Source organism: Gobius niger, assembly GCF_951799975.1.
Source record: "Gobius niger genome assembly, chromosome: 1".
In the NCBI taxonomy this organism is placed as follows: domain Eukaryota; kingdom Metazoa; phylum Chordata; class Actinopteri; order Gobiiformes; family Gobiidae; genus Gobius; species Gobius niger.
In genome coordinates this window covers 74,067,662-74,081,993 of record NC_136852.1, presented here as the reverse complement: position 1 = coordinate 74,081,993, position 14,332 = coordinate 74,067,662, and the positions used below count along the sequence as shown (strand labels likewise).

Genomic DNA, 14,332 nt, shown 5'->3' with positions numbered 1-14,332 from the left:
CTCAACAAAAATGTCACAAAAACTCACCAAAAAAATAACAAAAACTCACCAAAAAAATAACAAAAAAGTGACAAAAATTCAACAAAAATTCAACAAAAATTCAACAAAAATTCAACAAAAATTCAACAAAAATTCAACAAAAATTCAACAAAAATGTGACAAAAAAAAAAGAAAGAAGAAAAAAACATACAAAAGGTGACACAACACAGCAACAACGCGAGGAAAAAGATCAGTTTTGTGGGTCTTAGCTTTCAAATGAGGTGTTACACAGACCGATATAATGGCCAAAGAGGACAGAATGCATTTGGTTTAGGCGGGTGGTAAGAGGTTAAACAGACGGTTGACATGACAAACTGTAAAAATCACAGAGAAAGGTTAAGGTAATGACAGCGAGTTCAGCCAAACTGCATTTCCACAGCCTCCAAACGCCTGTGTTTTAGTGTTGTGAGGTCATGTGACTGCAGCCTGTGGACCTTTGCCTGCAGTGCGTCCCTAATGTAGCAGAAAGACAGTGACAAACCTGACCCTATAGGTGTGTGTGGCCGTGCTAACACCCCCCCCCCCCCCCCCCCGTTATGCTCCGCCCCCGCCCACAGGCCCAGCCGGTGCCGGACGAGCTGGTGGCCAAGCTGCTGGGGAACCAGGCCAACTTCAGCCCCGTGGTGACGGTGGAGCCGCGCAGGAGGAAGTTCCATCGGCCCATCGGCCTGCGCATCCCCCTGCCCCCGTCCTGGAGAGACAGCCCCCGCGACTCAGGGGAGGGGGACACCACCAGTCTGCGGCTGCTCTGCTCCGTCATAGGTACTCCTGCACTGCATAGGAGAGAACCGGGGATTCACACACTACACAATCTCTCCAGCGCCATTTAGCTCTAGTTTTACAAAGCTGTGACTAGTTTTAGACCATGTCAGAGAATCGTGTTTCGTAGTGTGGGAGAGTCAACTGGACCGGGTTAAAGGAATAGGCCACCGTTTTTACACACTGAGATATGTTCTTACCTTAGCTTTGACGAGTTCTTTAGGACCTGTCTGATCTTCAGTCACGTAAACACAGCGCAGACGGCGTTAGCATTTAGCCTCCCCCTCTCTCCTCTATAGCTCCAAAACAGGTCAAGATAGAAGCTACCAAGCTCTTCCACGTTTTCCCTATTTAAATATGGTTACGTGAAGTGTTCCACTACAAAGTATAATTACACAAAATGAAACAATGTGGATTTTCTAAGCGGATAAAAGGGGGGACTATATTGTAAGGCGTAATAATACCAGGAGTAGTTTGGCATCCGCGCAGTAAAGTGAAGATTACTGCGCGGATTTCGATGTTGCTCAGTGAAGCTGCTGCAAATGAGGCTTTATTTGATCTTCTGCTGATTGTCTCTCAGCTTCAGAGCCGGACTGATGATGCTGTGACTGTATGATCTTTGTCCCAAACACTATTGTTGTCTCACTGTGTTTTTTTTGTTTTTGCTTTATTATGTGTGGACTCCTGCTGCATAATAATTTCCTTCAGGACAGTAATAAAGTTGAACCTTGAACTTAAATACTGGGGAGATCCTCGCGTAGACCTTGGGTATAACAGATCCATAGGACATGCCAGTCAGTTTTCCTTCTCCAAAAAGAGAAATTTAGCAGGAGACAGGACAGAGACGCTGGACGCACCTCTGTTTTATAATAAAGCAGCAAAAGCTGAAACAGACTGTAGTGATTAATGTGTGGCCCCAGTCGTTCTATAATCGTATAGTCTCGCCAACCAGACTCCGCTTCTTTACAGAAGAGGGTCTGGCAACACTCCATTGCGCGCTTTCAAAGGAAGTGACGCAACGATATGGAGCCTCCAGACCAATCAGAGCAGCTCCTGAACGGGCGTCACGTTGTTGCGCCTTTGTTTTGTAGTTTTTCAACACAAGCTTCACGTAATGCTCTGGTTTGCTTGTATTCTTAAGTTTTTCTGACATAAACGACAGAAGTCATTTCCTGAACTCCGTGTGGCAGGAGCGCCATTGTTAATGTCCCAATGATACAACTTTCTTGTCGCTGTTTCTGTCGTCACATCTGCCATGTTCTCATTGGCTGCTGCGCTTCAGTTGTCCCACATTAGTCCCGCCTCCAGCAGTAGCTTTTCTACGACAGGGTCTCCAGACTAGTCTCCTGTTTATTCATTAATAAACATCGGAGATTAGTCTGGATGCCAGGCTACTATAATCGGGCTAAATCCAGTTAAGTGTGGACCCCCTCCATTCTTCACAAAATCTTTGAAAACTGACAAACGAGTAGTGTGTGGAACTTCAGAAAAAAAAAAATCATATTACCTCAAATTACTACATTTCGTCAATTGGCTTGTTGCACAATGTGGCTACGCTAGTTCCTCTGAGCTGAAGCTGTGGGCGCTAGTACTTCCTGTTCGTATTAATTTCCATTAAGATTAGCTTAGACCAGTGAGTTCCTTTGTCTTGAAGCTAAAGGCTAATTTAAACTCGCCTGAACCGAGAGGATCTTTTTCCTCACTTCATCAGATTTTTTTTTCCATCATTTTTTTTGTCGGGTATTCAACTCATTTTTGTAACTTTTTTGTCATTTTTTTGTCACATTTTTTGTCATTTTTTTCGTCAATTTTTTATCAAATTTTTTTCACATTTAGTCACATTTTTGTCATTTTTTTGTCCATTTTTTTGTAATTTTTTGGGTCAAATTTGTATCACATTTTTGTCACATTTTGGTCATTTTTTTCGTCATTTTGTAATCAAATTTGTGTAATTTTTTGGTCACATTTTTGCCTCTTTTTCATCCATTTTTTGTCACATTTCCATCATTGTTTTCGTCTCAGTTTTGTCGCTATTTTCTCACCTTTTCCCCAGAAGCTTTTGGATTGGGGTAAAGCCAAACTGGAGAAAATGTGCTCGGTTCAGGTGGGAGTTAAGGGGTTCATGCATTACACAATTTGAAATAGTGCCTTTTTATGTATATTTTTTTTATAGCATGTTAGCCTTTAGCTTCAAAACAAACTATCAATCCTTCATGATCTCAGGCGTCTCCTCTGAACTCGTTACATCATGATTTGAACACAGTAAATGATCATCGACCGGGAACTCACCGCCCACAACGTAATCTTTAGAAAATGATTATTATTCCAGGAAAAGAAAACAGACAGGAAGTGCTGGCGCTCACACCTTCAGGTCAGAGGAACTAGCATAGCCACACCGTGCAACAAGCCAATTTGCAGGCCCAGGTGGTCAATGTTACACAATCTGTTGAATTTCTCAAAACTTGAATCTCTGCAAGCTCGTGTGTGTCCTGTGTGTGCTCTCAGGAGGCACAGCCCCCGCCCAGTGGGAGGACATCACCGGTACCACGCGCCTCGTCTACTCCAACGACTGCGCCAGCTTCACCACCAACGTGTCGGCACGGTAACCCCCCGGCATCAATCAATCCCGACACACACATGAAACGTTCTCCAAAAGCACAGGCGTGTGAAGCTCCCTCTCTGCTCTCAGGTTCTGGCTGGCAGACTGCCCGCGCACCGCCGAGGCCGTGTCCTTCGCCAACCTGCTGTACAAGGAGCTGTCCGCCGTGCCGTACATGGCCAAGTTTGTGGTGTTTGCCAAGATGAACGAGGTGCGCGAGGGCCGGCTGCGCTGCTACTGCATGACCGACGACAAGATGGACAAGACACTGGAGCAGCACGAGAACTTCGCCGAGGTGGCCCGCAGCCGCGACATAGAGGTCAGCGGCCATCTTCCTTTGTGTTATTATACAAGGCCGTGGGAAGCCAGGGTGCTGAGGGCGCTACAGCACCCCCTGGTGGATCGTCTATGCATTACAGCGCAATGTTAACCTCTTAACTCCCGCCTGAACCGAGAGCATTTTCTCCAGTTCAGCTTTACCCAAATCCTGTAGGCCAGTGTAACGCCTCATTTAAAAGACCTACAAAACTCATCTGAATGGATCTTTTTCCTCACGTCATCAGATTTTTTTCCATTTTTTTGAGGGGGGTATTCAACTCATTTTTTAAATTTATTGTCTTTTTTTTCTGTCATTTTTTGTCTCATTTTTTGTCATTTTTTTGTCATTTTTTTGTCATTTTTTTTCTTTCATTTTTTGGTCATTTTTTTGTCCCATTTTTTTTTCTTTTTTTGTCACATTTTTTTTCATTTTTTGTATTTTTTTTTGTCATTTTTTAGTCATTTTTTGTCACATTTTTTTCATTTTTTGTCATTTTGTCCCATTTTTAGTCATTTTAATTTTTACATTTTTTGGTCATTTTTTGGTCATTTTTTGGTCATTTTTTGTCACATTTTGTTTCATTTTTTTGTCATTTTTTTGTCATCTTTTTTTCATCTTTTTGTCATTTTTTGTCATTTTATTGTCATTTTTTTCACATTTTTTTTCACATTTTTGTCATTTTTTTGTCTTTTTTTTTGTCATTTTTTTTGTCATTTTTTTTGTCATTTTTTGTCTTTTTTTGTCACATCATCCTTGTTTTCGTCTCAGTTCTGTCGCTATTTTCACACCTTTTTTCCAAAAGCTTTTGGATTGGGGTAAAGCCAATCTGGAGAAAATGTGCTCGGTTCAGGTGGGAGTTAAGCGGTTAAATAAATAGGAAATAAGCAAAGAAATAGCGTTTTGGGGGCAATCTTGTGTCTCAGCACCCCCTAGCCAAAATATCTTCCCACGGCCCTGTTATTATATGTAAGCCTGACCAGCGACAGCCTGGCTTTTGTGAGGACGACCTGACCTTTCAGAAGCTTCCAGTGCGATCCTGAAACATGGTTGGGTGTTTGTGCCGCTCTCACCTGCGCCCGATGGTTCCGCTGACCCTCTGTTGCGTTGCAGGTGATGGAGGGCATGCCTCTGCACCTGGAGTGCTCTGGAAACCTGATCCCGGTGAGGAAGGCCACAGCCCAGCCGCGCTGCTTCAGCTTCCAGGCCTTCAGGGACAACCGGCTGCCCGTGTCCATCAAGGTGCAGTCCTTCCTTTTCAATCTGCTTTTCTGCTTCCCGCTCCGGCTTCTGTCTGACCCACCGTGCCCGTCAGAGGCTAAGACCGTTAGCAAAGGTCGATCACAGGGGTCAAAGCCTCTCCTGGTTAAATGTGACAGGTTTGAACTGGACACAATAGATACAGACGGCATCTCGTCATAGAAGGGGGCGTGGCTTCGCCGAGGGGGAAAATAGAATCTTTAGAGAAACACAATTTTCGCTCTTTTTAGCCATTTTCTGGTGGAATATCAGCTTATTTATCACATACAAATAAAGTCAAATGTAAATCGGGTCCATATGGATATTTTCTCACAGCAGATTGTTCAGTAGAAGTGAAAAAACTGCAGTTGTAGCAAGCGCTAGCTAACCGTTAGCATTAGCCCGATGCTAACATGTAGCATGAAGTTAGCATTCTCCGTTATTCATGTATTTATGGGCTGTTGAACCACTTTGCTCCTCCCCATGTCTTTGTTTCTTTATTTAGTAGAAACTATATTCATAATTCAGCATTTGTTAAAGAAGTTTTTGAATAATTAGACAAAGTTTAGATTTTTTCAAAATTGTTTTCCCCCTTAAACTTTCTCTAATTATTCAAAAACGACTTTAACAAATGCTGAATTATGAATATAGTTTCTACTAAATAAAGATACAAAGACATGGGGAGGAGCAAAGTGGTTCAACAGCCCATAAATAAAAAACATAAAAAACGGAGAATGCTAATGCTAACGGTTAGCTAGCGCTAGCTATAACTGCAGTTTTTTCACTTCTACTGAACAATCTTCTATGAGAAAATATTCATATGGGCCCGATTTACACTTGACTTTGTTTGTATGTGATAAATAAGTTCATATTCCACCAGAAAATGGCTAAAAAGAGTGAAAAATTGTGTTTATCTAAAGATTGTATTTTCCCCCTCGGCGAAGCCACGCCCCCTTCTATGACGAGATGCCGTCTGTATCTATGGATGAAAACGACACACACAGTGTTTTTTAACCATGTGTCGTGTACTGAATAAACCACTAACATATAAACAGTGAAACGTCGCTAACGTTAGCTCTGACCGTGTGAAAGTTTTCTTCAATAATGTCAAATCCATGTTCTCCGTGACCCTGTTGTTGATGTTTTATCTTTCCCGCTCCACAGGTCAGAGACAGCAGTAAAGAGCCCGCGGGACTGTTGTCTTTTCTACGTAAAACCACCAAATACGAGGACAGTCAGCACATCCTGTGTAACCTCAACATCACTATGCCTCCGTGTATCAAGGTGAGGCCGGCACTAATGCTTACAGCTAATGCTTACAGCTAATGCTTACAGCTAATGCTTACAGCTAATGCTTACAGCTAACACTTATAACTATTACAGCTAACACTTATAACTATTACAGCTAACACTTACAGCTAACACTTACAGCTAACACTTACAGCTAACACTTACAGCTAACACTTACAGCTAACACTTACAGCTAACAATTACAACTATTACAACTAACACTTATAACTATTGCAGCTAACACTTATAACTATTACAGCTAACACTTATAACTATTACAGCTAACACTTATAACTATTACAGCTAATGCTTACAGCTAACACTTACAACTATTACAGCTAACCCTTATAACTATTACAGCTAACACTTACAGCTAACACTTATAACTAACACTTACAGCTAACACTTATAACTATTACAGCTAACACTTATAACTAACACTTACAGCTAACACTTATAACTATTACAGCTAACACTTATAACTATTACAGCTAACACTTACAGCTAACACTTATAACTATTACAGCTAACAGTTACAGCTAGCACTTACAGCTAACAATTACAACTATTACAGCTAACACTTACAGCTAGCACTTACAGCTAACACTTACAACTATTACAGCTAACACTTACAGCTAGCACTCACAGCTAACAATTACAACTATTACAGCTAACACTTACAGCTAACACTTACAGCTAACAATTACAACTATTACAGCTAACACTTACAGCTAACACTCACAGCTAACAATTACAACTATTACAGCTAACACTTACAGCTAACACTTACAGCTAATGCTTACAGCTAACAATTACAACTATTACAGCTAACACTTACAGCTAACACTTACAGCTAACACTTACAGCTAATGCTTACAGCTAACACTTACAGCTAATGCTTACAGCTAACAATTACAACTATTACAGCTAACACTTACAGCTAACACTTACAGGTAACACTTATAACTATTACAGCTAACACTTACAGCTAACACTTACAGGTAACACTTATAACTATTACAGCTAACACTTACAGCTAACACTTACAGGTAACACTTATAACTATTACAGCTAACACTTACAGCTAACACTTACAGGTAACACTTATAACTATTACAGCTAACACTTACAGCTAACACTTACAGCTAACACTTACAGGTAACACTTATAACTATTACAGCTAACACTTACAGCTAACACTTACAGGTAACACTTAAAGGTACCATTCCATAAGTGATCTTGAGTTAAAAAGTTATCTTTTGGTTGACATTTATAAATTAACAAATATGAGTGACCTTTGGAAACTAAAACTAAGGAGTTTAAGAGAGTTTTGAAGTTTCGAATCGTGGTCCACATGAACACTGCTGTAGTGACTCTGTGTGTGTTTGTGTGTGTTTGTTTGTGTTTGTGTGTTTGTGTTTGTGTGTTTGTGTGTTTGTGTTTGTGTGTTTGCCGTGCAGGCGATGGGCAGTGAGGACCGGCGGAGAACACTGACCCCTCTGGCTCTGAGGGAGAGATACAGCGCCCTGAACGAGCCGGCCATGGGTACACAGTCTTGAACACTTTACACAGTCTTGAATACTTTACACAGTCTTGAACACTTTACACAGTCTTGAATACTTTACACAGTCTTGAATACTTTACACAGTCTTGAATACTTTACACAGTCTTGAACACTTTACACAGTCTTGAATACTTTACACAGTCTTGAACACTTTACACAGTCTTGAACACTTTACACAGTCTTGAACACTTTACACAGTCTTGAACACTTTACACAGTCTTGAATACTTTACACAGTCTTGAATACTTTACACAGTCTTGAATACTTTACACAGTCTTGAACACTTTACACAGTCTTGAATACTTTACACAGTCTTGAACACTTTACACAGTCTTGAACACTTTACACAGTCTTGAATACTTTACACAGTCTTGAATACTTTACACAGTCTTGAATACTTTACACAGTCTTGAACACTTTACACAGTCTTGAATACTTGACACAGTCTTGAATACTTTACACAGTCTTGAACACTTTACACAGTCTTGAATACTTTACACAGTCTTGAACACTTTCCACAGTCTTGAACACTTTACACAGTCTTGAACACTTTACACAGTCTTGAATACTTGACACAGTCTTGAACACTTTACACAGTCTTGAACACTTTCCACAGTCTTGAACACTTGACACAGGTCGGCTGTGGCTGATTGTAACGCCGCTGTCGTTGTGTGTGCAGCCTCGCTGAGCGCCATGGAGCGCACGGAGCTGAAGATGGCGGTGATCGCAGAGCAGCTGGGGCTGAGCTGGGCCGGTCAGTGCTCGGAGTCACTCAACACAACACGCACTTCCTCGTCTTCAGCTCACCTTTATTTAAAACCACGACCACCATGTCATCGCTGGGAACTGTGTGTTTGTAGGACAGGGGCTGAAGCATCGGTGTCATGCTATTTTAGCCATCCCAAAGTAAAGCATAGATTTTATATGATGTACACTGCAAGAAGTACCCTCCTAAAAACAAGGAAAAAAATCTTAAAATAAAAGATTTTGTCTTGTTTTAAGGAAAAAATTCTGCCAATGGGGTCAGCATTTTTTACTTGCTAAGAATTCTTATTTCTAGATTATTTTTCTTATCATAAAACAAGAAAGAAACACTAAATTTAAGCAAATAAATAGCTAGAATTAAGCAAAATGTCCTCAGAAAATGGAATAATTTAAGGAAAACATTCTTATTTAGTGAAAAATTGTGGATATTTTACTTAAATGTTGCTTGATTTAAGCAAATGTTCTAAATTACACACATTTTTGAGCAAAATGTTCTTAATAAATACTAATATTTAAGGAAAATATTGCCGCGCCCGGAGACCCATCTCCATGATTGGACCTGACAGGTTCACAGGAAAAGCTCGTCTCATTGGTCGACGCAGGAGGATACTAGACTCTGATTAGTTGCCAAGAACCGGGAAGGAGGGACTTTACAAAAAATAATAAATAATAAATATATATTGTTACTTATTTTCAAAAATCCAGCAAAAAAGTGGCAAAAATCCAGTAAAAAAGTGACAAAAATCCAGCAAAAAAGTGGCAAAAATCCAGCAAAAAAGTGGCAAAAATCCAGCAAAAAAGTGGCAAAAATCCAGCAAAAAAGTGGCAAAAATCCAGCAAAAAAGTGACAAAAATCCAGCAAAAAAGTGACAAAAATCCAGCAAAAAAGTGACAAAAATCCAGCAAAAAAGTGACAAAAATCCAGCAAAAAAGTGGCAAAAATCCAGCAAAAAAGTGACAAAAATCCAGCAAAAAAGTGACAAAAATCCAGCAAAAAAGTGGCAAAAATTCAGCAAAAAAGTGGCAAAAATCCAGGAAAAAAGTGGCAAAAATCCAGCATTTACTTCGAAATGCAAGACCAGGTGCGGATTTGCACGTTTTCTAAAATGTGTGATACATTTAGACTTCCAGACTATCACTTTAATTCCCGACTACTGGGCATATTTTTTGTCTTTAGACACTCAAGTATTCTCAGAAACAAAACCAGCAGCTTCTGAGCTAAAGAAATGTACAATTTCAGCGAGAAAGCTCGATGGATGAATGAATTTTAAAGCCTTCATTTTGGCACAATTGGTTAGAATGATTGAGGCAAAGCTCATGCCCTATGGTTGTACTAATCTCCCTCCTGAAGGAGTAGAAAAGGGTGACCGCTGTGAGTAGCCATTACAGGCCCGGCGCTTTAGTCATGTGATTTTCCCGCCTTGTGTGTTTGTGCAGAGCTGGCCCGCGAGCTCCAGCTCAGCGTGGACGACATCAACAAGATCCGCGTGGAGAATCCTAACTCCTTACTGGAACAGAGCTCGGCGCTGCTCAACCTGTGGGCCACCAGGGAGGGCAAGAGGGCCAAGAGTAAGCCCCACCCCCTCCCTCTCCCCCGGGCCCGCTCGGACCCGGACACCCCCTCCTTAACCCCGTGCCGTCTGTGTTTCAGTGGAGAGTCTCTACGCGGCGCTGAAGAGCATCGACCGCATGGACATCGTGACTCTGCTGGAGGGTCAGCCCCCGCAGCCCAGCAGGCAGTCCCGGGACATGAGCCGGCGCAGGAACCAGGACAGGGAGCACCTCTCCCCGGGCATGACCAACGGTAAGAGCCTCCAGCCGCGCCCTAACAAAACCCCCCACGGCCTTGACCCCCCAGTTCTAACACCTCCAGACTCGGCACTTCGCTCTGTGCGGGCAGTTTGAGCTTTAAGGCTCATTTGTGCTCTACATTCCAAAACACGTACGGACTCTGCATGGAGCTTTGTGTCCGCCTCCTGCGTGACTCTGCCCGTCTGCCGGTCGCTCGGTTTACCCAGGACACGCGGGGGTCGTGTTAGCGGAGCGGTACGTGAGCTAACGCTGGGGACACGACGGCACACGGCTCAACCTCGATACGGGACTAAACCATCACTGCGTTTCCTCCTTTTCGTTAAGGATTGTGGTGGAAAACAACATCACGGGTGGCGCCATGTAGATACAGACGGTCATGTTGAAATGGTCATGTTCAAAGCAGCCTGAGGGGAAAACAAAGAGAGGAAACAACCACTCTTTCACCACGACCTCTTAACTCCCACCTGAACATGTTTTCTCCAGTTCTCCAAATCTAAAAGTTTCTTCAAAACAGCGACAAAAAATGAGAAGAAAATGAGGATGTGAACGCAAAAAACAGAAAAGCGCTAAAAAGTGACCAAAAGAGCAAAAAAAGACAATAATCCAGCAAAAAAGTGGCTAAAATCCAGGAAAAAAGTGGCAAAAATCCAGCAAAAAAGTGACAAAAATCCAGCAAAAAAGTGGCAAAAATCCAGGAAAAAAGTGACAAAAATCCAGGAAAAAAGTGGAAAAAATCCAGGAAAAAAGTGGAAAAAATCCAGCAAAAAAGTGACAAAAATCCAGCAAAAAATGGTAAAAATCCAGGAAAAAAAGGGGCAAAAATCCAGGAAAAAAGTGACAAAAATCCAGGAAAAAAGTGGCAAAAATCCAGGAAAAAAGTGGCAAAAATCCAGCAAAAAAATGGCAAAAATCCAGCAAAAAATGGTAAAAATCCAGGAAAAAAAGTGACAAAAATCCAGCAAAAAAGTGGAAAAAATCCAGGAAAAAAAGTGGAAAAAATCCAGGAAAAAAGTGGAAAAAATCCAGCAAAAAAGTGGAAAAAATCCAGCAAAAAAGTGACAAAAATCCAGCAAAAAATGGTAAAAATCCAGGAAAAAAAGTGACAAAAATCCAGCAAAAAATGGTAAAAATCCAGGAAAAAAAGGGGCAAAAATCCAGGAAAAAAGTGGAAAAAATCCAGGATAAAAGTGGAAAAAATCCAGCAAAAAAGTGGTAAAAATCCAGGAAAAAAGTGGCAAAAATCCAGCAAAAAAAGTGACAAAAATCCAGGAAAAAATGGTAAAAATCCAGGAAAAAAAGGGGCAAAAATCCAGGAAAAAAGTGGAAAAAATCCAGGAAAAAAGTGGAAAAAATCCAGCAAAAAAGTGGTAAAAATCCAGGAAAAACGTGGCAAAAATCCAGCAAAAAAGTGGAAAAAATCCAGGAAAAAAAGTGACAAAAATCCAGCAAAAAAGTGACAATAATCCAGCAAAAAAGTGACAAAAAAGAAAAGACAAAACAGCAGCAAAAAAGTGAGAAAAATGCATTCAAAAAGTAGCAAAAAAGCCATAAAAAAGTGACAAAAACACATATGGGAAATAAAAAGTGATGACAATGGCAAAGAGGAGAGAATGCATTTGGTTTTGGCGGGTGGTAAGAGCTTAAAATAAAAAGCTGAATATATGAATATATTTTTCTACCAAATAAAGATACAGAGACATGGAGCAAAGTGGTTCAACAGCCCATAAACACATAGAATTTCAACCATGATTCTAACGTTAGCGTCATGCTACATTTGCTAACACTAGCTTAAGTACCTGTTTCCGCTTCTACTGGACAACTTCCTGTAAAAAAAAACCTCCATATGAACCTGATTTTGACTTGACTTAGCGCATTGCCGTCTGTATCTATGGTTTACAAACGCGATGAAGCAGAAATGCAGTAACTACGCTCAGAACGCACGGATCGCTTTACGCAATGGGAGCATAAATGAGCCTTGACGTGGGGGCAGTTTCATCGCGGTAAACCCGGATTGTGATGAGGAGCGGTGTTTTGGCAGTGGAGCGCGTCAGTGTGCAGTGTGGACGGGTTTCCACAGAGCCCATGGAGGACCTGCTAACCCTCCATGTCGTCCCTGTAAAGTGTAGAAAGCTGCCCAAGCCTCAGACTTCACCAGGATGAGTCCAGGACACTCCTACTCTGCTCCCACCTACACAAATACCCCAAACGTAGCACAGGCTTTGATCCCGCCAGAGTCTCCGAGCACCTGGTCCAAAGCGAGTGCGTTCATCCTCAGACGACAGAGAAGACACAATGATCGCCCCTCACCTGCCGATCAGCTCGAGTTTATCATTGTGTTCCGGCGTTTTCAAAACTCCCTCAGACGGAGACGGTCCTGTGTGTTTTTTGCTGACGTGGAGCTCATTACTGCCACCTGGTGGAGAGGCCTTCTCTCCTTTTCCTCATGAGTGCTTCACCCATGCATGGTCTACATCCGGCGCACGCTGTTTCCACCCCGAGGCGTGTGGAAGCGGGAGCTGCGCTGATGTAACCATGCAGACACACGTGCACATGAGCGTGAAAGGGTGAGCAGAGGCACTCAGATCACTGCGGTGAATCTGACACCAGTACGTGTTGTCTGTCCCGCTGTAGTGTGTCGGTCTGCAGATGTAGAGCTCAGCCTGGAAACAGACTCAACAGATGACCAGACAGAACAAGACTGACCATTGTTCTCTGTCACAGAACATTATAGACATCATTGTTACACTGGAGGGGCATTTCCACTGACTTTACTGTGTCCAGAGCCGTGAGAGAGAGAGAGGCAGGTGAAATATCCACTTGGTGCACTTTAGCTATAGCTTTTTCTTTTGCAGAGAAGTGATGCAATAAACCCATTTTAAAGGTCTATATTGTTATTCATTCAGGAACAGGGCTGGACAGGCGGGACTTTTGGGTCAAGACCGGCCCTCTAAAAAAATTCAATGCAATCATCATATTCAGTCATATTCAATGCAATAGTCGAGGTGATGAGCAAAACAATAAACCCTTGGCTTGAACTAAAACAGTATTAGCTACGGATCGAGGACAATAGTTGCATTTTGTTTCTGCCGAATTCAAGCTCACGCCTCAGAGACTCAACACTTTCATCTTTTCATTTATAACTTGAAGGAACTTTTGTAAATCTTCTTAACAATCTTAAAATGTGAGTTCCGTTAATGAAGTTCCTCTCGCGACTGCAACACAAACAAACTTCTCAAAACCAACCAAATGATCAACTGTAGATGAAGATGAAACAGTGAAACTCACCACAGAGTTCAGGAGGAGTGGAGTGAGAATAGAAATCACAAAAAGGCCAAACATTGTAAATCCTTTCAATGGAAACTAGAAGATTTACAAACTGCACTGACGACGAGGGGCAAGACGGAGTCACCTGGCCAACTCCCAGCATGCACTTCTTCGCAAACATTTGTCTAAAATGTACAAAAAATCGAGGTCTGAGGTTCTGTGGGTCCTGGAGGGAGTTACAATAAACTATTTCCTCTTATATTCAGTGTGAGGGGCATGAGTGTTATGTCCCAGAGGCCCATCGCTCATTATACCAGATTATCTGTGAAACATGACTCAATAAAGACCTCCAGAGGGGAATAAAAGGCGTCACATCCCTCTAGTGGAGGAGTTGTGTAATTGCATCTATGTAAAGATAGATTCTCCAATGGCTTTTCTCGCTAATTGTGGGCCAGTGTCAGGTAATATGGGCCTTATCTCGGTCTGACCGGCCCAACCGGCCCAAAAGTATGTCGGCCCATCGGGAAAACTCCTGAATCTCCCGATGGCCGGTCCAGTCCTGTTCAGGATATCCGCTCCTGCCAGGTTGTTTCAAAGCGATTAACATTAGCGCTGTAACATTCATCTAAAATATTCATCAAAAAACTTGTATAAATAAGTTTGATTGAATCAGGCGCTCTTTGTT

At 41.9% G+C, this 14,332-nt stretch overlaps 1 protein-coding gene across 1 annotated transcript in view; it reads left to right on the top strand.

Annotated features, from left to right (window-relative positions):
• Positions 1 to 14,332, top strand: part of LOC306960690 (ankyrin-1-like) — a 222,220-nt gene that overhangs the window by 176,602 nt on the left and 31,286 nt on the right. The window contains exons 31-39 of the mRNA XM_079553166.1: positions 597 to 801; positions 3,304 to 3,400; positions 3,488 to 3,716; positions 4,827 to 4,955; positions 6,117 to 6,236; positions 7,703 to 7,787; positions 8,486 to 8,560; positions 10,009 to 10,140; positions 10,223 to 10,375. Of these exons, the coding sequence (XP_079409292.1) occupies positions 597 to 801; positions 3,304 to 3,400; positions 3,488 to 3,716; positions 4,827 to 4,955; positions 6,117 to 6,236; positions 7,703 to 7,787; positions 8,486 to 8,560; positions 10,009 to 10,140; positions 10,223 to 10,375 (1,225 nt within the window). The remainder of the gene's footprint in view (positions 1 to 596; positions 802 to 3,303; positions 3,401 to 3,487; positions 3,717 to 4,826; positions 4,956 to 6,116; positions 6,237 to 7,702; positions 7,788 to 8,485; positions 8,561 to 10,008; positions 10,141 to 10,222; positions 10,376 to 14,332) is intronic.